The sequence below is a fragment of the Macaca thibetana genome, chromosome 11, assembly GCF_024542745.1.
Source record: "Macaca thibetana thibetana isolate TM-01 chromosome 11, ASM2454274v1, whole genome shotgun sequence".
NCBI lineage: Eukaryota > Metazoa > Chordata > Mammalia > Primates > Cercopithecidae > Macaca > Macaca thibetana.
The window spans coordinates 26930516-26957806 of NC_065588.1; the positions used below are offsets into that span (position 1 = coordinate 26930516).

At 41.0% G+C, this 27291-nt stretch overlaps 2 protein-coding genes across 23 annotated transcripts in view; one reads left to right on the forward strand and one right to left on the reverse strand.

The window, feature by feature from the left end:
- The window catches only part of ITPR2 (inositol 1,4,5-trisphosphate receptor type 2), a 495967-nt gene extending 481600 nt beyond the window's left edge, over positions 1-14367 (reverse strand). The window contains exon 1 of the mRNA XM_050746648.1: positions 13832-14367. Coding sequence (XP_050602605.1) covers positions 13832-13923 — 92 coding nt within the window. The 5' untranslated portion in view covers positions 13924-14367. The remainder of the gene's footprint in view (positions 1-13831) is intronic.
- The window catches only part of MED21 (mediator complex subunit 21), a 1150573-nt gene that overhangs the window by 919549 nt on the left and 203733 nt on the right, over positions 1-27291 (forward strand). Inside the window, exon 1 of one of the 22 annotated variants that reach the window (XM_050746790.1) lies at positions 12770-12773. The exons of 20 other annotated variants lie outside the window; for them this stretch is intronic. The gene's annotated coding sequence lies outside the window, so the exon portion shown is untranslated. Of the gene's footprint in view, positions 1-12769; positions 12774-14401; positions 14406-27291 lie in introns of those variants that run through there. One more of the 22 variants, XM_050746787.1, reaches the window with a different exon arrangement.

Sequence of the window (27291 nt, forward strand, 5' to 3'; positions counted from 1 at the left end):
AGAACCAGAACTGAAATCATCGTCTTTGAAAATATGGTTGAAGTCAAAGATCTACCTGAAATGCAAATGTTTAAGTAGTTATGTCCCCAATATTAGCGATGACCTTGAAACTTTAGCCAAACACAGTAACTGTTCCTTAAATCATTAACTTACTTTGGATTCCTCATGTAACTGTGTTTCGTGATTTGGGTAACAGAATTTTTTTTTAAGTCACTATCTTTATTGGTATGATATACTTAAATGTTATAAGTATGTTATAAGCTTGGATGTTATAGAAATGAAACAAAATTCTGATAATATTTGGTATCTTCACCTCAAAATTGCTTTTCTAAAGATATTACATTTTTAAATATCTAGCAAAGAGCATTACAGGATGTTAGAACCAGAAGAAATCAAAATATATTGTTTTATTTTTCAAGTTATTTTGTAATTTGTACATATCTATATTGCTCACTTTATTTCTCTGTCCTATATGCAAATAACTCTCAAACAAGTCCTCATTTGTAACACTGCTGCCAATGAAGATTCCTAGCATGAGTCAATAATAACATTGGAGAATTTCAAATTCTTGAAGAAATTGGCTGGATATTGTATCTTTTGGTATTGACTTAAGGCAAAGCTCATTACAACAGACTTAGTCAATAGATATGATATAAATTAACGAGGAACAAAATACTGCCCATTTGTTCCCCTTAATCTGCGTTTAAAGGCTTATCATTTTCCAAACACTTATTCTTGAATTTTAAAAAGAAAATTACAAAGTGTCATATGCTCTATTCTATTTTTCTAAAGTACTATAAATTTCCCAACTACTCGCTGCATTTTTATCAGTAAATTCTTTTTAAATAAACTTTTCTGTCAATAGTAGTTAAAGTATAAAATGTCTCCCTGCATGTACAATGTACTACCCACTAAGAGAAAAGGCCCATGTAAATTAAGAAATGGCTTCACAAAATGCTTACAAATTTACTCTTTGAGCATGTAAAAACAAAACTGAATTTACAGAAATATCAACCTTTCTTTAATGTGGCTATAGCATACAAATCATCAAAAAAGGCCTTGTAGGGAGGCCAAGGCAGGTGGATCACTTGGGGCCAGTAGTTGGAGACCCGCCTGGACAACATGGCAAAACCCCATCTCTACTAAAAATACAAAAAAAAATTAGCTGGGCATCGTGGCACAAGCCTGTAGTCACAGCTACTCCAGAGGCTGAGGCAGGAGAATCACTTGAACCCGGGAGCCGGAGGTTGCAGTGAGCCAAGATCACGCCAGTGCACTCCAGCCTGGGTGACAGCAGAGTGAGATTCAGTCTCAAAAAATGAAAAGGCCATGTACATTACTTTTTCAGAGTGTAAGTTTTACCAATATTGATCTGAGTGTGTAGAGAGATACGACACAAGAGATTATTAAAAGACTGATAATGGCAAGATTTAATGATACCATAAACCCAGTGACAACTTCCAACCATTTTAAAAGAATTGCCCATGAATCTCAAAGTATTTAAGAAATACGAAAAATTATATTGACTTTTTTCCAGAGTGGGACTGATGTTAACAGCTACTTAGAGATTTTAAAATAAAATATGTATATGGTAATGCAACAAATATTTATTAATATTTATAGAGCCAAGCGCTTGAGATATTCAGTGGCAAAACAAAAAGATCCCTGCCTTCAAAGAACTTACAGTCTATCGAGGTAGACAGATACCCAATGGATACAATAAATAATAAATTATATTGTATGTAATAAGATTATATGGAGGAAGGAAAGGTAACACAGGGTAAAGCAAATAGCAAAGGCCAAGGTGAAATGTTAAACATAGCATTACCATATGACCCAGAAATTCCACTGCTAAGTATAAACCTAAAAGAATTTTTAAAAATATATGTCTACACAACTTCTTGTACATAAATATTCACAGTTGCATTATTCATAATAGCCCAAAAGTGGAAACAACCCAAATGTCCATCCACTGACGAATGGATAAACACAATGAGTCATATGTCTACAACGGAATAGTATTCTCAATAAACAGGAATGAAGTACTAACACTTGCTGCAACATGGATGAACCTTGAAAACATTAAGTAAAACAAGCCAGACACACGAAAGGATGGACGAATATTGCATGTTTTTACTTATACATGGTACCTAGAATACGCAAATTCATAGAGACAGAAAGTAGACTAGAGGTTACCAGGGGCTGGGAGAGGGAAAGAATGGGAATTTATTATCTAAAGGATACAGGGCTTCTGTTTGGCATAGTAAAAACAAGTTTTGGAAATGGAGAGCAGTGATGGTTGCTCAACATTGTGTATGTCCTTAATATCACTGAATTGTACCTTTTTAAATGGTTAAAATGATAAATTTTATGTATATTTTATAACAATTTACTTTAAAAGGCACTAAAATCTCACTATTAAGGTGCCTAGTAAGCAGTGAAATCCAGCTCACACCCAGCGTCTTTGTTCTCTGTCCCCCATACCACACTGCCCCCGCAGCAAGCAGAAATGGTCACAGTGCTCTGGTCACAGTGATTCCCCCGATAGCCAGATCTGGGCACTGCACTTGCCTTTATGGATATTAATGATTAATCCTGATCCAAGTGGGGCCAAATTCTGTCACCTCATAATTTGAAGTTTAAAGAGAGGGACACTGAATACAGAAATTGCTAGATTCAAGTCGTGGATATGATGGGACCCAGAGAGTAGGTCCTGCTATTGAGATTCCAACAGCAGCCCTAGGTTCCTGCCTCTCCTGATACTCAGTTGTTGAGCTCATCATTTTATTTCTTGGAGCTCCTCCAGTATTCTCACAATAAATTTCCTTCTTTCTGTAAGCTAGTCAGAGACGGTTTCTGTTCCTTACCAACAAAGAACGTTACTTCTAATAGAGCTTTTCAATTCTTAAACTTCATCCATGTGGGCAAAGTGATATCCAAGTATCCCTTGCTTTCCAAATCTTTAGAGCTTTTGAGATCAAATAGTAAGAATGAGGATAATAAGGGATGCCTAAAAATTGTTTTCAAGAGTTCCAGAGCAATTCACTACAAGGTTTGCAAATAATTTAATTAAATGTGAGCTGCAACTTGAGTTCGTGAGTACTCTATTCTCTGAAATTTTTACAGATGATACATTTTGATTTGCCATTAGAAAATTAACAGGTTTTAAACCAGTTTTGTTTATTGGGTTTTTGTTGGGTTTTGTTTGCTTTTCTGGTCATTTGAGCTCTTATCTTTAGCTCTGATGATCCATATAAGTTCCCTACATAATGAGAAGAATCCTCTTTTCCTTAGTGATTATTTCATAATTAGTCCTTCCAGGATCTCAGAGAGCTAGAGAACTAGATATTACTTCACTAAAAATCTAAGTTTTCTCTAGGACTCTGTCGAGGAAATCTCTGGGATAATTAATATATAATAAAAGTCCAGCATTTTGTAATCTGCACAAAGAAATTTTTATGATGATATGTGTACAGTGACTCAAACATCTCAGTAATAGATAGAAACTCATTAACACATAGTTGAAGTCTAAGAACTCAGATTTTGCTTTGTTCACTTCTTTTAGTCTTCCCTACATTCATGGGAATCTATCTATGGCTTTTTAAACATGTTAAAACACCAAAAGGAAAACAGAGCATGACAGACTCGATACATACCAGCAGGGTATTCTATACCAAGTGGGAAACTCGTGTATGTGCGTGCTATATTAAGAACCATTAAAATATTTCTTAATATTCGATAAAAAGATGTCCATATTGCCAATGTTTCCAGGCATTTATACAATTCTACTTAAGTTCGTGATTCATGAAGAAAAACTACTATGAAATACTAGAGATAGAAACAAATACGGGGAAACGAAGTAAAAATATAATAGCCAAAGGCACTGGGTATGTCGCATAAATTTCTCCCAAGCAACTGCCAAGTTTCTTCCCGACTGGGCTTTATAGTCCTAGCCTCATTATCTCAGGTCTCAGTAAATTCACCATATGTGACAAGGATGGAATGCCATCTTAATCTCAGCGGATCTGAACCAAGCTTAAACCTCGCATTTGGAAAATAAGCATAAAATATGTTCTCAGATAATTTCTTCTGTCTTTGCATATCTCAACAATATTGAATTGTTTGCTTTAGTTTTTTGGAGCTATTAAAATGGACAGTAAAATTTTACCAATTCTTTTAAAAGAAAGAAAAAAGTACCAAGAATACATGATCAATCATGGGCATAGGTTTGAGACAAATATCCATTCTAATAATCCTTCCAAGTTCAGCGAAAATGCTGCCGCCTCCTTGAAGCTCCCACCAGGTCATCCCAATCAGGAGAGAAAGAATCTGACTCTTCTGACTTTCTATGGTGCTGTTTTAATCATCTTTTTGGGCATTTGAAAAAAAAATTGCCTGATATTGCAGTTATTCAATACCAGTGTTATCTCCATTGCTAAATAATAACTACAATAATTGCACAAATATTTATTAAACACCTACTCTATACCAGCAATTTTGTCAGGTGCTAAGCATACAAGATTAAGACAGTGTCCATTCCTGACCTGGCAACATTTGCAACGCTGAGAGCAAAAAAAGTGTTAAATGCCTTGATGTTTCCCACAGATCGTAGCCAAGAGCCATACTACAAATTCGCAAAGGAAGAGTAAGCTTTTCAGATAACAATTAAAATAACAAATTAATTAATTAATCCATTGAGATAATAATTAAAAACAGCTTTATATCTGGCATCTCTTTACACATATTCCCGGGCACACAGAAAGGGCTCAAGAAATATCTACTGAATGAATTAATGAGTCATTCTGCAGCATGCTTCAGACATAAACCACATCGCCAGGATAGTCACATGTGTCTTAATGTGGACACATTTTCACATTTTAAATTATATGATTAAAGTTTTGTCTAAATAACCTGATATTTTAACTTATTCTTAATTCAAGGTTGGAAATCTTTGGATAGGTTGGTATAAACTGTATAATAGCTATTGTTAACCCATTATTGATTTGAATTTCAAGAGAGCTAATCCATCTGTTTCAAAGATAGTCAACAAAAACAGTTGATTAAATTTCAATTACACACACACACAAAACTCCTCAAAAACTAATACTATAGAAGTTGACTCAAGCAATAAAAGTTTCATAGTGAGTACTAAGATTACTAAAATGAACAAGTCAGCCATGCTAAAATGGATACTTCTTACATGTGTCAATAGACTTCTAAAATAAAAGACTACCAATACTCTTCAACTTACAATGGGGTTACATCCCAATAAACCCATTGTAAGTTGAAAATATTCTAAGTCAAAAATTCATTTAATACACCTAACCTGCCAAACAACATAGCTTAGCCTAACCTTCTTCACATGTTCTCTGAACACTTACATTAGCCTACACTGGGCAAATACAAAGCCTATTTTGTAATAAAAGTGTTGAATAGCTCATGTAATTTATTGAACACTATATACTGAAAGTTGAAAACAGAATGGTTACATGAGTACTCTAATATGGTGTCTACTGAATATTACTTTTGCACCATCATAAAGTTGAAAAATTGTAAATCAAACTATCAAACCTTTGTAAATCGTTATCATCTGTATACATTTACTACATGAGTTAAATCAACCCACTTAATTGCTCAGCATTACTGATCAAACATTTTTTCCACAATACACTTTAAAATACCAATAATAACCAGGAAAAAATTTTTCATGGGAAATATATGACTGTCTATTTCAGTAATAACAGTTTCTCAGTTGGTGGTTTTCCTCCACTGACCATAACCAGGAAAATAATTTATTTATGCTTTTTAATGTAAATATTGTTGATTAACAGTAATAAGAAATTGAAGAGTCCCTAAAAACCATTTTAGTTAACTTTCCTGGCTATAAAAGTAATAGATGTTTAATTTTAAAAACATACATAAAACTGGGAAATACAGAAGAAATAAAAATTGGAATTAAAATCATCTACATACTCACCATAAAGAGTCAACCACTGCTAATATGCTGTTCTAGTTTCCATATATATTGTTTTGAAAATTTTTTATTAAAATTGTGGTTTTCTAAAGCTTATATGGCTTATATTTCTAAAGCTTATATAGCTTATATTTTTAAACATTCCCATCTAAGTCATCATGGGAGTAGAAACATGACACCAAAAAATGCCATCAATACATTCAAAAGGCACAGTTTTATTCATTAAATAAGCAAATGGGCTGGACGCAGTGGCTCATGCCTGTAATCCCAGCAATTTGGGAAACCAAGGCAAGTAGATCACCTGAAGTTAGGAGTTTGAGACCAGCCTGGCCAACACGGCAACACCCTATCTCTACTAAAAATACAATAAATTAGCCGAACATGGTGGCGCACACCTGTAATCCCAGGTACTCTGAAAACTGAGGCACAGGAATCACTTGAACCCAGGAGGCAGAGGTTGCAGTGAGCCGAGATCACGCCACTGCACTCCATCCTGGACAACAGAGCAAGACCCTGTCTCCGAAGAAAATAAAAAATAAAAATAAGTGAATGAACGAATGAATGATCATTAAAAGTTCACATCTGATTATAATGCAGTGATCTATTACCAAGTCCTGATATCTAAAAAACCATAAAATTTGCTGTTATTAGAATATAAATTGGTCATAAAAGTCCACTGTTACTTGTTTTATATTTATATATGAAGACCCTCTGCCTGGAATGTAAGTTTTAAAGTTTGAGTCTATAGTATTCTGTCTATATTCTCTAAGTTATCTACACACTATCTGCATGAGAACAGTTACAAAAAAAAAAAGTGTCATTGTGAAAAGCACTACCTGTGCAAAAAGAAAATGCCCCTGTTACACCTAGAATGAAGCCCAGCAGTTGCCTCTGAATTCTCTTCTATCAAAGTCAAGCCATTAGGGCTCTTGAGGAGGGGTGGTTGTTTACTTGACTGAGCTCTCATTGCCACAGGGGGCTGAAAAGCTGCAATGGTATTTATAGAATGACTTTTAGGTTTAAGAAATAGTCACCCTTTCAGCTTTAAATACTTAATGTTCACCACTTCAGAAACTCTCTTTGTACTTGAGTTAATTTCAAGTTCCACAACATCACACTTCTAACACTTAGACTTTCCAAAACAACTCAGTATTCAAGCTTCTGTCATCTTCTTCCTCCACAGTGAACACACATGCAAATGTCCAATGGACTTTTAGATATATTTATCACATTATCATATGCCTTAGCCAAAACAATGCTAAGCTTATATGCCTGGTTATGGCAGGAAACAACAGCCGTCATTTGGAAGGGTTCTGTTTGGAAGATACTAAACATCTTATACAAAAATAAAAGTTAATTACAACCATTCCAAGCTTCATCTACAACTCCCCACTGATCAAAAAGTCCTATTGAGGCCAGGTGTCATGGCTCACACCTGTAATCCTAGAACTTTGGGAGGCTGAGGTGGAGGGATCACTTGAGCCCAGGAGTTCAGGGTTACAGTGAGCCGTGGTCACACCTCAAAAAAAAAAAAGGCCTATTGAGGAAAATATTTTTAAAACTATAATAAAAACAGCATAATTAAATAAGATAATAAACCAAATCTACAACTAGTTAAACCTCAAAAATGTTTAGCAGGAAAAAAGATCAGGAAGAGAAATTTGAGGGACCACAATTGGGAATAGTAAAATGTAAACAGTTACACAATCTCATTCATCTAAGGAATTAAGTCAGAATTATAAACTGTGTGACTCCCCCTCCCCATCACCCTACCAGACATCCATCCCTGAACATGGAAACAAAAGAATGGAAAAGTTAATTGCATTGGCCAAAATCAAGCAGGAAGTAAAAATAAGGACTCCAATCCTTTGTCACTCTGACTAAGAGACTATGATGATGATGCTTATGATGCTTTGAAGTCAGCGTATCAATTGGTAGTCACCGGATAGTTACTGAGACCTTAACCCCTAGATGTTGGTTCTGAGGCGATCCTGAGAAGAAACCTCAAGGCAAAGGTAGCTATCACTTAAACATACATATACAGACGCACACACACACACACACACACACACATATACATACTTATCATTTACTAACCCCTCAACCATGCCGAGAACAGCCAAGGAAGGACTGATGCACCTTTCACTGATTCTACTATCCCACTATCCCAAGAATTCTGCTATGCTCAGTCCCTACTCTGTGGTACCTGACCATTGGTCAAGTTGATGTACACAGAAATGTGAATATCTGTTGTCATCAGATGTGGCAGCAACAAGAAAGACAAATCCTAGTATAGAAAAAATGGAAGGAGGAGAAAGGGACAATCAACACTACATTCGAAATTGGACAGCATATCCCAAGACTCCCTCCTTCACCTTTAAAAGAGACACAAAAACTATAACCTTAAGACGTGCCAGTAGAAAATAAAAATAGTTTATTTAAAATATATTCACCATCTTCACCCAATGGGATTTAAAGCAACTGTCCATAAGTCAATACAAGTATTTCTTACATTGATTCTTTAGATGAAATTTTAAATTAGGAAATACAAACCAGGCCCCTTTGCACTTACACAGAGAAAAGAACAATAACTGTAACTTGGCTTGCAACAATTCAAGATTCGGAAACATCTAGTAAATACAGGTAAAGGATAATGGGGAAAAAAGGAGAAATACCAATCTTTGCAACTAGGGCATTCAAATTTTACACAAACAGACTGATAAATCAACCTGAGAAGCTGGGTCACTAAGCCTAAGAAAATCCTCCCACATCTCCAGTCAGAGGGGCCTCCAAGAGGGGCCTGGTAAACTCAAATATAGTGAAACTCCATGACTTTTCCAGCTGAAAAATTCATTACCTTATGGCAAAAATACCCAGCAACTACATAGTAAAAATATATATCATCCAAAACATATTTACACGCTAAACATTAAAATCAAACAAGATTTATTTGCAAATAAATGTCTATTCATTATCTTGAAATACTGTGTAAACTCAGTTCTCATTAAACACCTTGCTAAGCTGACTTTGAAAAAGCATCATGCTACTAACCATCATGCATGGATGAAGAGCTAAAATGGAAATCAAAAACTTTTAGTCTAATTTTTAGCTCCCCCGTTGTGTTTTTAATATGACAGTAGAATAAATTTCGGCTAAATATATACAGTGTCAATGTCTCCAATCTGATTCACTTTAACAATTCATACGCCTTTGAAGAAAATGTGCAATTTGACATGCAAAAATATAAGCATAATGTAGATTTTCCTAGCAATTTTCTAAAAAAGAAATCTTTTCTTTCTGTCTCTATCACTTGCTTTTATAATACCCCCAGGGGTATGGGCAACAGCATCTTCTCCCCTTCTTAGTTTTCAGGAAGACATGCGGACATGAAAAAAGAATAAACGATAGGAACAAGGCCACAAGGCTAATTAGCAGTAGACCTGGAACAACAGACCTCCAACTAACAGAAGAGAAAGAAAATTCAGCTAGAGAGATGTACTGTGTCTTTGACGCAGGATGTGTACATATAATGACCCCACAACAAGACAATGAGAAATTACAACTACCACTCTGCTTTGGTTTCACAGCCCTAAAACCAACTTCAAAATAAAATACCTACCAACTGTACTCCGAGGTAAAATATAGGGGGTGCTACCCCAACATGTACCTAGATAAGATTTCACGTGGCACAGACATATGTTCCCATGAGTTTTACAACTCCTAAAAATCTGAGCCCAATGTGAGTCTACAGCCTTAAGAAAGTACTAAAATCAAGCACGACCGACCATTAAAAAACTGCAATGTCACAGACAGAAAGCAGAAGGAACAAAATCATGAATCAGTCTGACTTCTCAGGATAAAAGCATCAAATGGCCTTAATTAAGCCATTATGAAATTAAATGGGAATATTTCTCAACAGCTAAAACTTTTTCACCCCTGAATTTTAGGAAATTATTTTATTTACGGAATCCCCAACTTTGAAAACCACCCACATGTTAATAAAAATCGATGAGATTTTTAGCACAAAATACTTCAGTTTAAATTAGGATAAAGTATTTTGGTTTAGTTATCAAAGCCAAAAGTCAGTTTTACCATCTTATCTAACAACTGCCACAGAAATACGCACTCTGATGGCTGGAGGTACAGAGTAGAGGACTGCAAGGAGCCGTGGGCAAACCGACATCCCTGGGCACAAGAGCTCACATAGTTCTGTTGAGATGGAAGACTTATGGTCAGGAAAATCAATTCATTTCTTTCTTCCTAAGCTTCCTCTTCTCTCTTATATGAATTTTAAATTTAATATTTAGAAGAATAGCAAATGAACAGCATGGTTTCGTCAGAAATTACATGAGCCTTTTTCAATGAGGTGCCAGATGCTTTCTGAAAGCAACTTTCAAGTGTTTGCAACATTATTTGCATAGCTGACATACAGCAGAATTTGGAAATGTTCATTAATAAAATAATAATTTCAGGTTTAATTTTTTGATATTCCCAATTTTTTATTATAAAAAATTAATGCTTTCTGCACTGCCGTGTTTGCAAAGTAGAAAAGTGCTATATTTTTATGCATCATTAAAACTTGATGCACATTTGTCAAGTGAGATTTCACAGCACCGTTGTGTTTTTTTTTTTTTTTTTTAGACAGGGGCTATCTGTCACCCAGGCTGGAATGCAATGATGTGATTGTGGCTCACTGCAGCCTTGACCTCCCAAGCTCAAGTGATCATCCCACCTCAGCCTCCCAAGTAGCTGGGGCCAGCTGGGACCACAGGAGTGCACCACCACACCTGGCTAATTTTTTATATTTTTTGTACAGACAGGGTCTCCGTATGTTTCCCAGGCTGGACCACGGCATTTTTAATTTTACAGTTTGTCTTAATTGTTCTATAAATAGATTCACTCCACCCAGGGCCCATTTAAGTCCTAGGCTCACCATGCTTCCCTTGAGTATCCTTTGGACACTATTCCAGTGAAAGCCAGGAAACTGCATCAGGGCACATCAGCGATGACTTTTACTATAACTGCTCTTTGAAAAGATGTTCAGAAGCAAGTACCAGGAGGGAGGCACGGTCATATCCAACCCCTGACTTCTAGAGTACTAGAAAAAGAAACTCTGAGCAGTCTATCTCAGGAAAAGAATATCCAATCAAAGCACCAAGTTTCACCAACGGTAGCATTTCTTTTTGTTTTGTTTTGCTTGTTTTTTTGAGACAGAGTCTCGCTCTTTCCCCCAGACTGGAGTGCAGTAGCGCAATTTCGGCTCACTGCAACCTCCGCCTACCAGGTTCAAGTGATTCTCCTGCCTTAGCCTCCCAAGTAGCTGGGACTACAGGCGTCCGCGACCATGCCCGGCTAATTTTTTTATTTTTAACAGAGATGGCATTTCCCCATGTTGGCCAGGCTGGTCTCAAACTCCTGACCTCAACTGATCTGCCTGCCTCGGCCTCCCAAAGTCCTGGGATTACAGGCATGAGTCACCGCGCCCAGTCCAGTGGCAGCATTTCTAAAGACCCCTCTTCACCTTAGAATCCAGCAGTCCGAAGACTTTGTCATATTAACTTTAACAAGACTCAGTTCATTAACAGAAAAATAATATATTGCACAAAAACATACTAAGGAAGCTCAACCTTCAAAACACCAACAAGAAAATTGAATACAAATTATAAATATTTACACAAATGTATATTGTACATTAAAGGTTATTCTAGCTTATTTTTCTCAAGGTTTAAAGATTATTATATATGACCAAAGAAAAGCACTCTTGGCTGGAAATCTGGAGACAGGGTTAGAGTTCCAGCTTTTGGCATCAATGCCCTCTGTTTCTTGGGTTAGTAGCTTCGTTTCTCTTAACCTCAATTCCTAATCTCTAAAATGATCAGGGTCGACTCCATAACTGTTAAACTTGTAGCTTCCTGATTTGCCATCTGTAGTCCTTCTGGTATTTGTTTTATAAGTTATCTATAAGCATACCTTTGCTGAATAAGACACTAAAAAAAAGTTCTTTTCTTTGTCTAGGTTTTGTACTCTATTCCTAGTCCTTGTTATTATTTTGTCCACACTACGGCTCACAGTCACCAAGGCAATGATAATTACTACAATAGCTAACACATAAGTGCTTATAATGCGCCAGGTACCATGCTAAGCACTTTACATATATTCATCTCTTCTTTCTCACCACAACCCTATGAGGTAGAAACCATGCTTATTCCCATTTGTAGAATTGAGGAGACTGGGGCACAGAGAGATTATGTAACTTTCCCAAGGTCATAAGGTTTACAAGTGGAAGGGCCAGAATTCAAACCCCAAGTATTCTGTCCATGGAACCCCCTCTGCTTAACTACTACATCACACACCTGGAGAGTCTACGGAGGGTGAAGAGCAGCAGAGGCCACCTGCAAAATGTTGCAGGGGGCCCAGAAACTGAACTTGTATCATGAATGATCTCAAAAACAGTGGTAGCTCCTGATTCACAAATCCAGCAGAAGCACTTGGCACTAACATGGTTTTCCTTCCACACTTTAGTTGCATAAGAAAGTAACACTGATGGAAAAGGGACTGAATTAAATCTACCTCCCTTCTTTCACTCATTAGGGGGAATGCACAAGTAACAGGAACTGTGGAAGCACTGGTGATTTCCATGTCCCAGTGTTTAGTAGGCAGCACTCCGTTACAACACAGCTCAAAGTCACTGTCCAGGGACACTGCAGGTTAAGTCATCTGCCTCAAAGCTTAACAGCTGAAAACCATAGCCAGATAGGAGTGGAAACACCAGTTCCACAGCCTGAAATGTGGGGCGGGGGGATCTAAGTGCTCAAATGAGGTAACAAAACATTTCCTGTGCATCAAAATATACTGCAGCGAGCAATTAAACTGCACACTGCTATTTCCAATTAGAACAGAGAGAAAACAAGGAAGTCCTATTTAACCATTTAGCACACTGTTTATATATATATGTATGTATCATATACATAAAATATATAAACATATTTATATATTTCCCTCATTCATAAACATAAATATATACATATATGTGTGTGTGTATGTGTATGTGTGTGTGTGTGTGTGTGTGTGTGTATATATATATATATATATATTTTTTTTTTTTTCCCCATCCAACTCGAATCTCAAGAACTCTTCACTTGGCTAAATTCCAAGAGAGGCTCAGCATTTCAGTGGGCCAAGGCCTGGGAAGGGGAGATAGCAGGTCTGAGTTCTAGAACCCAGGAAGCCCTCAGAGACGTCCAAGGGTCACAGCGCTGCGGATGCCCCTAGGGCTGCCCAGGCTGGTGGGGCGAGTCCTCGTTCGGCAAGGCCAAAAGGAAACTGCTCCAGCGAAGAGGGGACAGTGAGCTCCTCCCGCAGGACAACGCCACACTTCGGCTCACCACATCGCTTGAATCTCAGGTCCAAGGCCACGGACTTTTATCGACTGCTCTTTCAAACCCGGCACTGAGAGACCAGGGGCTGAGAACGGTGGCGAGAAACGGTGGAAAAGGGGGGTGTTTTGTTTTACCTTCCAGAGAAAACAAGCACACATTTTAATCAAAACAACCCAGGGAAAAGCCAGCGAAGACCTCTTCGCCGAGCCCGTCTCCGGGCTTCTGAATCACTTCCTCCTTTCTGATGTGTCTCTGAGCTCGAGATTACGAAGTTGCTGAGAAAGTCTTGCCTCTCAGGGCAGCTTCCTGAGAGCGGGAGAGCAAGAGAGCCGAGCGCACGGCACTGTCCGCGGGGGCCGACCCTGCCCGGCCGGGCCACTGCACGCGGCAGCGGGAGGACCTGGAGGCGGAGGAGGGACAGGGACGGGTTCCCAGGACCCGGAGCGCGAGCACTGCCCAGCCCGCGTCTCCCGCTTACCCCAAGGTGCTGATGAAGCCGTTGACCGAGCCCTCCGCGTACAGGGACACGATGTCCCCTATGTAGAGGAAGCTGGACATTTTATCAGTCATTCTGCTTCATGTTCCACAGTGGACGTCCCTCCTCTTCCCTGCGCCCTCGCCGCTCTCTCTCCAGGGAGCCGCCGAGGCACGAGCGGATTGGAGCACGGGACGGCAGCGGCCAAGAGTCGCGGCGGAGGGCACGGCCCGAGCCACCAAGCGTCGCGGCTCAGCCGTGCGTGCGCGCCTGGGAAGCCAGGCAGGGGCCAAGCCGCAGCTGCGGACACCCCGCGAAGAGCGCAGCCCGGGCGCCCAGAGAAGCCGCAGCCGCCGCCGCCTCCCCGGCAGGTTTCCTGTTCCTTTCTGAAGTTTTCTCTCCAACACCTTTGCTCCTCCTCCTCCTTCCCTCTCCGCTCCCTACTCCGTGTCCACTCCCCGCTCTGCGACTCGCCGGGGCAGTCACGCCGCCGGGCGGGAGCTCGAAGTGGCAGAGCCCCCTCGGTCCCCTCGGGGGAATTTTTGGACCAGGTGCGGGTGCCCATTGGGCGAGGGGGAGGAGAGGAGCCCGGGAGAGGTGGGGGGGCGGCCAATCAGGGAGCGGCGGCCGGGGGCGGAGCTGGGCCGGGGCGGGGCGACCCTCGGGAGGCCGGGCCACCCGGGAAACCGCTGCCGCCGCACCGGGCCGCTAGGGGACGCGACGCTGGGCGGCGCTGGAGGGGTGACGGGGTACCCGGACTGGGGAGCGGGCGCGTGCGGCCGCCCTGGAGAGGCCGGACCTGGGGCGCGACAGCCGCTGTCTGGGAAAGCGAAGGAGCTTATGGGGGCAGGGAGGGTGAGAGTTGGCGGCCCGGCGAGCGCACTGTAGCACCCCGGCACAGTGGAGAGAGCCCCGGAGCCGCTGGAGACGAAAAGGTGGAGCCCGAGCCGGGTGGGTAATTTGTTGGCCAAGGAAGAGGTAGGCGTTGAAGTAAAGGAAAAAAAGTACAAATAAAAAAAAATGCATGATAAAGAAAGTAGAAGAGAGGAAGAAAGAGACTGAGGGAAGGAGGATGATCTCGATTTAGTTACGTAGTTTGGGTGGTCTTTTCAAACTCTTCTTTTCTCAAGTATGCGGCGTTAATGAAACTCGACCCGTCCGCTGATGTCCAGGTGGACGCGAACCTCCAGGGAGGTAAACGTCACTTGGCCGAGTCAGTTTTTGTAGCCAACCTTCGGCGGCGAGGGCTCAGTGGAACTGAGCTTTAAGCCTCCGAGGCCGCGCCTCCTGCGCTTCCTTAACTCCAAGCCGAGGTTAACCTTCCACCCCCATCAGCCGTAGGTCTCCTGCTCAAGACGGCCCTAGCTTGTTTACGTTTAAAGCTGCTGACTCTTAAAGCTCCAGCCGTTATAAACAAAACGCAGCTAGACACTTTTCCACGCCTTCTCTGTTGCTTCTGTAGCCCTCTTCTTAGAACATGATTTTAAAAACCTTTTGTCCTTCCCTTCTAGAAGACATGTTGGAGGCAAACTGTGTGGCGGTTTTGATACCAGCCACCTAATTTAAAAGTGCTACATAAGTAATCCCCACAGAGCAAAGTTTGCAGAAGGGCAGAGGAACTGGGGTTGTGCAGAAGCATGTTGTGTCAAATTGTGCAACTGACCAAAATGTAACTTACAGTCAGATGTCTTACATGTCTTAGAGTTCAAAGATGGTTTACATTGAGACTTATAATCACATAATAGAAAATGAAAGAATTAGCCCAGAATTCAAAAGGCCAAGCGGGGTGGCTCACTCCTGTAATCCCAGCACTTTGAGAGACTGAGGTGGGAGGATCACTTGGGGTCAGGAGTTCAAGACCAGCTTGGCCAACATGGTGAAACCCCGTCTCTACTAAAAATACAAAAATTAGCCGGGCATGTTGGCACAGGCCTATAATCCCAGCTACTCCGGAGGCTGAGGCAGGAGAATTGCTTGAAGCCAGGAGGCAAAGGTTGCTGTGAGCAGAGATGGCACCACTGCACTCCAACCTGGGCGACAGAGCAATACTGTGTCTCAAAGAAACAAAAGTTTGTGTTTAAAAAGCCTGCTAGTTAGAAGAGAATAGACACTGAATGCAGGAAACACCAGTGTAAAGCCTGTGTGTGTTGAGATAAACTAGACCCAGTCATTGTAATAGCATGCAGCTGACAGATCTCCTTTTTTGTGTCCTCTTTTGTAAAAAGTTACTTGACAACTTAGAAATGCCTGTTACACGATCCAGCCCTGCTCTGTCTACACACATATCACTGTTGGGAGCCACCAAGGCATTGGGCATAGGAGTTATTAAAAAGCTTGAGACGGAACAACATAATGACCCTGGAAATGGAAGTTTCTGTTTATCCAGGAGAGCTATGCATTACATTCTATTGTTCCCCATATTGACAGCACTACTGTGCTATACATCCAGTGGATGCTCAATTATTGATCAAAATCATGAATGATCTTTGTTTTAAGTCACAAACTATCTGTGGCCAACACATACAAAATGAGTAGTGGTTGGCCAGCCGTGGTGGCTCACGCCTGTAATTCCAGCACTTTGGGAGGCAGAGGTGGGTGGATCACCTGAGGTCAGTAGTTTGAGACCAGCCTGGCCAACACGGTGAAACCCTGTCTCTACTAAAAATACAAAAACATTAGCCAGGCCTGGTGGTGGGTGCCTGTAATCCCAGCTACTTAGGAGGCCGAGGCAAGAGAATTGCTTGATTCTGGGAGGTGGAAGTTGCAGTGAACCGAGATTGCTCCATTGCATTCCAGCCTGGGCAACGAGCGAAACTTCATCTCGAAAAACAAAACAAAATGAGTAGTGGGTGTTTATGCTAATGAACAGGTGCAAACTTCAAACCATGTACCCAAATTATTGATCAAAATCGTGAATGATCTTTGTTTCAAGTCACAAACTATCTGCAGACAACACATACAAAACGAGTAGTGGTTGTTTATGCTACTGAACAGGTGCAAACTTCAAACCATGTACCCAAATCCAATGTCTTCCTTCCTCTTCACCCTGTCCCCACCCCCCACCACTCAACACCCACAGAGGCATCCAACATAGTCTGGGGACTGGAGCTTGTCACTCTTCTGTGTTGGCATGGCAAAGATGGTTAGCTGGCCACACAGGGGTGGCCTAAGGGATGGCCAAGGGATTCATATAAAGTCTTGGGATCACTTTTTGTTTCTTTTTCTACCTAGTTCTTCTTTTCTGTTATCTCAAATATGTCTCTTTTTCACCTTCCCCTATATCATTACTCTCTTCTACACAGTCGCCTGTTTCTACCCTTCCAGTCTCTCCCATGTGCTATTCCATAGCAAGCCAGAGCTTTATACTTATAAAGTTGATCTCTTCAAAACTGCTCAAACCTCCAATGACAGCTTATTGTCTACAGTAAGGCCTACCTGCTGATGTGAGTGTTAGATGTGAACCCCAGTCACTCTAAATAGATTCTCCTGTGCTGAGAATATGAGACAGTTTGCCAAACCCTCTCTCACCATGTCCTATATTCCACACCATCCATGATCTGGCCTCCTTCTCCTTTTACAACCTGAGTTTCTGCCCTTCCATTCCTGGTATCCAGGAAAGCTAGACTTCCCACATGTAACCTGGCACTTTTAGTCTCCATGTCTTTGAGTGTGATGTTCCCTCTGCCAGAGGTCCCTCTTCTCCCTTCTCCCACCTCTGCATGCCCAAGCTCTACTTCCCCAGTGGAACGTCCCATATACTGCCAAGGCACAGTTCTACGTCCTCCTGAATTCCCATAGCCAGGCCAACTTGCCGCCTAACATTCGTGGGTTTCCATGCCAAGAGTATCAGAGGCCCTTATTACATAATCTAAATATTAAAGGTTGCTAACTGGCTAATAAACTGTACAAGGTGGTGTAGTGTCGAGAGAGTTGGCCCACGTTTCCAGGTTCTGTCTCTACACTTGAGAAAATGAACTTATGCATGAGATTCTGGGATCTTGGACACTCAGAACACAGTTTAGAAGGAGGAGGAGGTTCAGGCTCCTGGTGAGCATGTCCCCTTAATCCAGAAGAAGATCCTGTAAAACTCAGAGCCCAGGTCAGGAACTCAGTTGCCTGGTCTAAGGGCACATCCCTTTAAAGGTACCTCTCAACACTTTCCACCTTGCCTTCTTGTTATATCTGTACATCTTGAGTCTTACCAAACTAGAAACATCCTGAAAATGAGAACAGTGTCTAATTCATGTTTTATCCCTCATGGGGCCTAGCAGTACCCATTTATGACTTCAATAAATATTTAATAGATAAATGAAATAACTAATGTAGAATTTTTGAATGCTTAAATATTTTTATTACTTTAGATGATGAGAATAGTCCACCAAATGATATTCAAAAAGTCTCCTGTGCTGAGACTATGAGTCACTTCAGCAAAAGCCCAAGTTATCATGCCCTAAAAAACCCATAGGGAGAGATAATAAATAGAGCACAGTGTAATATTTGAAATGTTTACTCCCAAAGGATTGCCTATATTAAAAATAAGGTTTCAGTAACCAGTTCTTCTAGCGGAGATGTTCTCAGGGTAATTTACATTCAGTGTTCATTTGGATATCCTCAGATCAATACTAGAAGTGAAAGGGTTTGCAATCTATTATCTGTCAACTGAGTGTTTTGTGAATTCCTTTTCTTACTCCCTGCATTGTAATAAATATAATCTCTTTTTTTGAGAAAGAGTTTCGCTCTTTGTTGCCGAGGCTGGAGTGCAGTGGCACAATCTTGGCTCACTTCTACCTCCACCTCCTGGGTTCAAGCAATTCTCCTGCCTCAGGCTCCCAAGTAGCTGGGATTACAGGCGCCCGCCACCATGCCTGGCTAATTTTTGTATTTTTAGTAGAGATGGGTTTTCACCATGTTGGCCAGGCCGGCCTGGAACTCCTGACCTCAGGTGATCTGCCCACCTCAGCCTCCCAAAGTGCTGGGATTACAGACGTGAGCCACCGTGCCTGGCCTAAATATAATTTTTAATAGTAACTGGTTTATTGAGCAGTCTGCTTCATGAGGTGCAAATAAAATACGGGGTTTTAAATCATTCCCTTTCAACAAAGGGAAATGTTCTATCAAATCTATATGTTCTGTCTTTTAATAGTATTTCAAGGAGAGCCCTTAGATTTAGAGTCATTGTTATTTTCAGTTATTAAAAATACACACACATGGCCGGGTGTGATGGGTCACACCTGTAATCCCAGCACTTTGGGAGGCCGAGGTGGGCAGATCACCTGAGGTAGGGAGTTCAAGACCAGCCTGGCCAACATGGTGAAACCCCATCTCTACTAAAAATACAAAAATTAGCAGAGCGTAGTGGTACATGCCTGTAATCCCAGCTACTCTGGAGGCTGAGGCATGAGAATCGCTTTAACCCAAGAGGTGGAGGTCGCAGTGAGCTGAGATCACGCCACTGCACTCCAGCCTGAGTGACAGAGCGAGACCGTCTCAAAACATACACACACACACACACACACACACACACTCCAGACTTCCTTAGATCAATAGGCCAGCATCAGGGAGGGATGTGGTCTGCTGTCTTACTCCTTCCCATACATCTTCACATTTGAGCTACTTGGGTGTTGGGAAGGGAACGCAGGATCAGGATGAAATGAGCAAACGTATCATTCTGACCTGGTTTGCAATTTCAGTCCTCAGGACTCCACTGCTCATCTAGTAAACTCTGACTGGTTGCAGGGGCCTTCTTGTCAGGTGGTTGTCAAATGGCAGTTCTATGCTGGGCATGTGGGTGAAGATTTTAAAAGCTCTGAAAGACCTCGCAGTGCACAGTTCTTCGAAGTGGGAGAGCTTGCCCCAGCCTGACTTCTCAACCCTTCAGCTCCACCCCGACATTATCATCCATAGGCCAACCAACCTCTTGGGAGGGTTCTAGCAAGTCTGGCCTCCTTTTGACCATAAGAGATTTAGGCAGGGTCTGCTTCATGGTGTTGCAACCCATGCAATAGCACAGAGCCCGGTGATTGGTTTGATGTTTTGTTGGTGTCATCCTGAAATTCTTGATTATTTTTTAATAAGAGGCCCCACAATTTTATTTTGCACTGAGCCATGAAAATTTATGTAGGTAGTTCTGGATACAGGCATCCTTACCATGCCAGAGACTGGGCGTGTAAACTGTTCCACTGATCCCCCTCATTCCATCAATCTTTCTATCAATCTCCAATTCCTTTTTCCCTACTCAGACAGATCAACAAATCTGACATACCAAATGACTTCCAATTAGAACATCCCAGGCCAGGTTCTTGTAGGCACTACCACTCTTTACAAATTTCCTTCTGAAATATCCTCTAATTAGACAAGGGGAAATCTCTACTACTCCTCACTAGACCAAAAATGGACAACTCTGCTAATTCACCATAATCAATTTGTATTCAGTGTGGAGAGTTTTGTGAATTTGCTCTCTAATAAATATACATTAGTCATGTATATCTCCTGTTGTGAAATGTTGGACTAAAAATGTGTCCTTAAGGCCTCTGGGTCAAAGCTAAAAGGAAAAAGGTGGACGGGATAGGGGAGAATGTAACCATCTCAGCCACTATCATCTTAACACTCCTGTGAGGCAGATCCTGTGGCCATTTCCCCTATACCCAGCCACCTTTCCCCCATAGTGTAACAGCCCAATGGGGTTAACCCCACCCCCTACTCCAAGCATGGTTCTTAACTAGTCTAAACAAGTACTTCTCAAGCTTTAGTACACCTAAGAACCATCTGGAGAACTTGTTAAAACACAAATCCCTGGGCCTTATCTCCTGAGATTCTGATTTCGCTGGTCTTGCAGGGGGACTTACTAACATTCCTGAAGCGGGTGATTGTATGTGGGCAGGGGTTGGGGAGAGGAAGCTGAAACAAACCCTCGCTAGTGGCTAAGAAAATGGTTTGTTTTTAATTTTTATTTTGAAAGAACCTCAAACTTACATAAATAACCCCCAATTTACAGAAAAGTTACAAGAATACCTAACTGTGACCTAAATTCAGTAATCTTTATAATTTGCCACGTTTGTTTTATCACTGCCTTTACACACGTACGCATGCAATTTATTTTCAGAACCATTTGAGTGTAGGTTGCATACATCATGCCCTGTCGCCTTTTAACACTTCATGTATACCTAAGAACAAATATATAGCAAAGAACAACCATCAAGTTCAGGAAATTTAACTCTGATATACCACTGTCCCAATGGTGTCTTTTACATCATTTTTTTTCCAGTTCAGAATGCTATTTAGAATCACATAGAGCATTCAGTTTTCATGTCTTTTTTGTCTCTTTCAATCTGTAACAATTCTTTAGCCACACTTTGCTTCAGTGACATTGACATTTTTTAAGAATACAAGCCATTTGGCCAGGTACAGTGGCTCACGCCTGTAATCCCATCACTTTGGGAAGTCGAGGCAGGCAGATCACTGGAGGTCAGGAGTTCGAGATCATCCTGGCCAACATGGTGACTCCCCGTCTCTACTAAATATACAAAAATTAGCTGGGTGTGGTGGCGGGTGCCTGTAGTCCCAGCTACTCAAGAGACTGAGGCAGGAGAATTGCTTGAACCTGGGAGGTGGAGGTTGCAGTGAGCCGAGATCGTGCCACTGCACTCCAGCCTGAGTGACAGTGCAAGACTGTCTCAAAAAGAAAGAAAGGAGAGAGAGAGAGAGAGAGAGAAAGAAAGAAGAAAGGAAGGGAGGGAGGGAGGGAGGGAGGAAGGAAGGAAGGAAGGAAGGAAGGAAGGAAGGAAGGAAGGAAGGAAGGAAGGAAGGAAGGAAGGAAGGAAGGAAGGGAAGAGAAAAGAGAAAAAAGAATACAAGCCATTTACTTATAGGCTGTTCCATAATTGGATTTGTCTTGTATTTCACAATTAGATTAGGTTAAGCATTTCTAGCCAGAATACTGCAAAAATGATCATGTGTTCTTCCCAGGGCACCCTCACCTTAGGCACACGATGTATATCTATACCTGCTCTTTGTTGATGGTGTTAGTTTTGATCACTCTCAGAGTGTTGTCTAGTGGACAGGAATTTAGGAATTATCCCAAACCAGATCTCTTTTGAAGATGTAGCCCAGAAGAAACAATCTTAGCCTGGGAAAACTCTGGAATTGCAGGCCAATCTCCAGGCACAAAAAGTCTGACATTCATCTCAAAAATATTGTCTGACGCATCTTTTGACCCTTACCCGGTCTGTTTCCAAAGCCAGAATTTGATATTAATCTACTGTGTTTCCCTACCTGCAGGAGACAAATATAAGCTTTCCAAGTGGTGCCTTTGAAGTTCTTCTCGCTAGATTAGCTCTGAGAGTCAAAGATTTCCCTCCCCATGACTAACACACACACACACACGCACGCACACATGCGTGCACACATTCTTCTGTCCTGCACTGGGTATGTACGGCGTGGGACCCAACAGAGCAGTAGCTCATTCCAAAACACTCACATCTCCAACAGCACAACTGTTTTATATCCTTGGTCTGGGAGAAAGACTTTTAAGCATTGTATCCCTTGTGGTCAAATATTTTCTTTCAAAATTTGCATCTTGGTGTTATTGATGGTATTTCCATTCCTCCACTGAAACTCCCAACTTAACATCCCATTAAAATATTCTTCTGATCTATTTGTGGGTCACGGCTCTTAGAAGTATTTACACTACTTGCTGCTGAATCACTTATGGCTTGATCTGACCCTAATGTCACAATTCTATAAGGGCTTGGAAATGAAAAAGAGGAGAGATGTTGCAATTAGAAGTATTTTATGAAGAACTGATACAGCTGATACCATTTGGTTCTAAGAACTGTGATCAGTTAGAACTGAGAATCATCAAAATATTGAAGAAAAGAGAAAATGGCCCAGTCTCTATAACAGAAAAGAATGGGGAGTTTTCAGATAAAAATGAGCCAGGTGCTGTGGCCCACACCTGTAATTCCAATTCTTTGGGAGACCAAAGTAGGTGGATTGCTTGAGCCCAGGAGACCAACCTGGGCAGCATGGCGAAACCCCATCTCCACAAAAAATACAAAAATTAGCCAGGCATGGTGGTGCACGCCTGTAGTCCCAGCTACTCAGGAGGCTGAGGCAGGAGAATGGCGTGAACCCGGCAGGCGGAGCTTGCAGTGAGCTGAGATTTGGCCACTGCACTCCAGCCTGGGCGACAGAGCGAAACTCCGTCTCAAAAAAACAAAAAAACAAAAAAACAAAAAATTAGCTGGGCGAGGTGGCAGGCGCCTGTAGTCCCAGCTACTCGGGAGGCTGAGGCAGGAGAATGGCGTGAACCCAGGAGGCGGAGCTTGCAGTGAGCCGAGATCCAGCCACTGCACTCCAGCCTGGGTGACAGAGCGAGACTCCGTCTCAAAATAAATAAATAAATAAAAATAAATAAATAAAACCAAGCATCGGAGGTGTTGCTGTCTGTGCAATAAGACATGCCAGTGACTGAACCCACACCAGAGCTGTCTCCAGAGCCTCTGGGCCACCAGCTCTGTCATTTACAGATCAATCCCTTCCATCAATAGTAGTGAATTCTTTTGTTTTTGTTGCTTTTTGGGGTTTTTTGTGTGCTTTTTTTAAGATGAGTCTCGCTCTGTCGCCCAGGCTGGAGGGTAGTGGTGCCATCTCGGCTCACGGCAACCTACACCTCCCAGGTTAAAGTGATTCACCTGCCTCAGCCTCTGGAATAGCTGGTATTACAGGCACCCACCACCATACCCAGCTATTTTTTGTATTTTTAGTAGAGACGGGGTTTCACATGTTGGTCAGGCTGGTCTCGCACTCCTGGCCTCAAGTGAGCTACCCGCCTCTGCCTCCCAAAGTGCTAGGATTACAAGCATGAGCCACTGAGCCAGGCCAAAATGCTTGATAATTATTAAATTTTTCTCTTTCAAGGAATTTGAATTTTTTAAAAAAATATGCTTAAGAGAAAGCAATCAATGTTTTTAACAGACACATTTCAGACAACAGGGAAAAGCAAATTTTGAAACAAAAGAAACAGAATGGCTAAATTTCCAGCCTGGTGCTATAAAACCACCCACAATTGTCACATGAGAACTCTGCCTTCCACAAGCTGACAGCTTTTTATCTCTTCAAGGAAGGTAGCAGATAAAACCCACAGAGAAAACTGCCATCTAACACCAGAGAGTGCTGTCGTGCTTGTGGTTCCTGATTTTTGGGAAAACATAATGCTTTAGTTGGGCAAAACCAGGGAGGATAAACCCAGGGAAACTTTCTGGAGTCCTTTTTCTCACGCCTGTGGTTCCCCCAAGTTTACCTTTGTTTTCTCTCATTTATGAATCTAGTTTGAGATGCAGTAATGTGGGTCTACTTTAGTGCATTATTTCAGATGTATACATCCTGATTACCCAACTAATTAGCATCAATTTGTTTAAGGCAAGATCTCTGTGCTGTACTTTTTGTTTCAGAGTGAACGCCTAGACGTGGAGGAAGCTGTTTTGTACCTGTTTTTTGCGCCTATAGGCACAGTACCACAGTCTACAGTCCTGATTATATGTAAGAACTCAACATATAAAAAAGAAAACATCAGAAATCAATGGGAAAGCATACAATTATGCAAGAAATGATGTTATTTGCTTATATGGAGGATACTAGTTTAGCAGTTTTAAGCTATCACATATCTTAAAAATAAATCCAGGGCCAGATGCAGTGATTCACGCCTGTAATCCCAGCACTTTGGGAGGCCAAGGTGGAAGGATCACTTGTGGTCAGGAGTTTGAGACCAGTCTGGACAACACAGCCAGACCCCATCTTTCAAAAAAAATTTAATTTAAAAAATTTTAAAAACTACACCCATAGTCCCAGTTCCTCGGAGGCTGAGACAGGAAGATCTTTTTAGATCAGGAGTTTGAGGCTTCAGTGAGACACACGATGGTGCCACTGCACTCCAGCCTGGGTGACACAGACCTTGTCTCAAAAATAAATTAATTATTTAATTTTATATTTAATGACTTAATGTATTCACCTGAATTCAAAATTCACCAAAATAAAGGGAATTGAATATTTGCCATCTTAAGAACAAGGAATATCTATGCTTAGAAATACCTATGCATTAATATAAAAACATAGAGCAAATTATCAAGTCAGTTTAATTCTTACAACTTTAAATTTTATGTAAAAATTCTAACACCAGTAAGGGAAGGGGAAAGGCAAGTGAAGGAAACAAAAAGGAATATAAATGTATTTACTACCGCTGAACTGCATACTTTAAATGCTAAAGATGGTAAATTATATATGCACATTTTACTTCTATTTTTAAAATGTAATAAAAAATTCAAATGAAAGTAAAACAACAAAGTGGGAATAGTTTGCAACAAATACTATAGGCAAAGGTTGGTTATAGGCAAAAAAGGTATAATAGTGAGATATCATTTCTCATGCATTAGATTAGCAAAATAGGTTTTTAATTGTTGTAACCAATGCTACTAGTCAAACAACCAATCTCGTATTTTGTACAACCATTTTAATGGCAATGTGGACATATGGAATATAACCTAGAGAAATAATCCTATGTATGAAAAGTGCTTTATTCACAATTATGTTTATCATAGTAATAATAATAAGAATGGAGAAGAAAATAAATATTGAACAGTAGCAAATTAGTGATTACACTGTAGCAGCTGACAGGGAATATAGTAAGCAATTCTTACTAAGAATATGTAATAACATATAAAATGATTTATATGATGACTTTATTTTAGTTAATTAATTAATTAATTTATTTTTTTGAAACAGAGTTTTGCTTATCACCCCAGCTGGAGTACCGTGGCGCGGTCTTGGATCACTGCAACCTCCACCTCCTGGGCTCAAGTAATTCTCCTGCCTCAGCCTCCCGAGTAGCTGGGATTACAGGCACCCACCACCATGCCCAGCTAATCTTTGTATTTTTAGTAGAGACAGACAGGGTTTCACCATGTTAGCCAGGCTGGTCTCGAGCTCCTGACCTCAGGTGATTCACCCACCTCGGCCTCCCAAAGTACTGGGATTAAAGGTGTGAGCCATCATGCCCTGCCTATATGATGACTTTAAAAGAAATAATACCACACATCTACAGCCGTCTGATCTTTGACAAACCTGACAAAAACAAGAAATAGGGAAAGGATTCCCTATTTAATAAATGGTGCTGGGAAAATTGGCTAGCCATAAGTAGAAAGCTGAAACTGGATCCTTTCCTTACTCCTTATACGAAAATTAATTCAAGATGGATTAGAGACTTAAATGTTAGACCTAAAACCATAAAAACTCTAGAAGAAAACCTAGGTAATACCATTCAGGACATAGGCATGGGCAAGGACTTCATGTCTAAAACACCAAAAGCAATGGCAACAAAAGCCAAAATTGACAAATGGGATCTCGTTAAACTAAAGAGCTTCTGCACAGCAAAAGAACCTACCATCAGAGTGAATAGGTAACCTACAGAATGGGAGAAAATTTTCACAATCTACACATCTGACAAAGGGCTAATATCCAGAACCTATGAAGAACTCAATCAAATTTACAAGAAAAAAACAAACAACCCCATCAAAAAGTGGGCAAAGGATATGAACAGACACTTCTCAAAAGAAGACATGCATACAGCCAACAGACACATTAAAAAAATGCTCATCATCACTGGCCATCAGAGAAATGCAAATCAAAACCACAATGAGATACTATCTCACACCAGTTAGAATGGCAATCATTAAAAAAATCAAGTGCTGGAGAGGATGTGAAGAAATAAGAACACTTTTACACTGTTGGTGGGACTGTAAACTAGTTCAACCATTGTGGAAAACAGTGTGGCGATTCCTCAAGGATCTAGAACTAGAAATACCATTTGACCCAGCCATCCCATTACTGGGGATATACCCAAAGGGTTATAAGTCATGCTGCTATAAAGACACATGCACACGTATGTTTATTACGGTACTGTTCACAATAGCAAAGACTTGGAATCAACCCAAATGTCCATCAGTGACAGACTGGATTAAGAAAATGTGGCACATATACACCATGGAATACTATGCAGCCATAAAAAAGGATGAGTTCATGTCCTTTGTAGGGACATGGATGCAGCTGGAAACCATCATTCTCAGCAAACTATCCCAAGAGCAGAAAACCAAACACTGCATGTTCTCACTCATAGGTGGGAATTGAACAATGAGATCACTTGGACACAGGAAGGGGATCATCACACACCGGGTCCTATTGTGGGGATGGAGCGGGGGGAGGGATAGCATTAGGATATATACCTAACGTAAATGACGAGTTAATGGGTGCAGCACACCAACATGGCACATGTATACACATGTAACAAACCTGCACGTTGTGCACATGTACCCTAGAACTTAAAGTATAAAAAAAAAAAGAAGAAGAAGACACAGACCCACCCATTAGCCTAGGCCTACACAGGTCAGGATCATGAATATCATGGTCTTCCA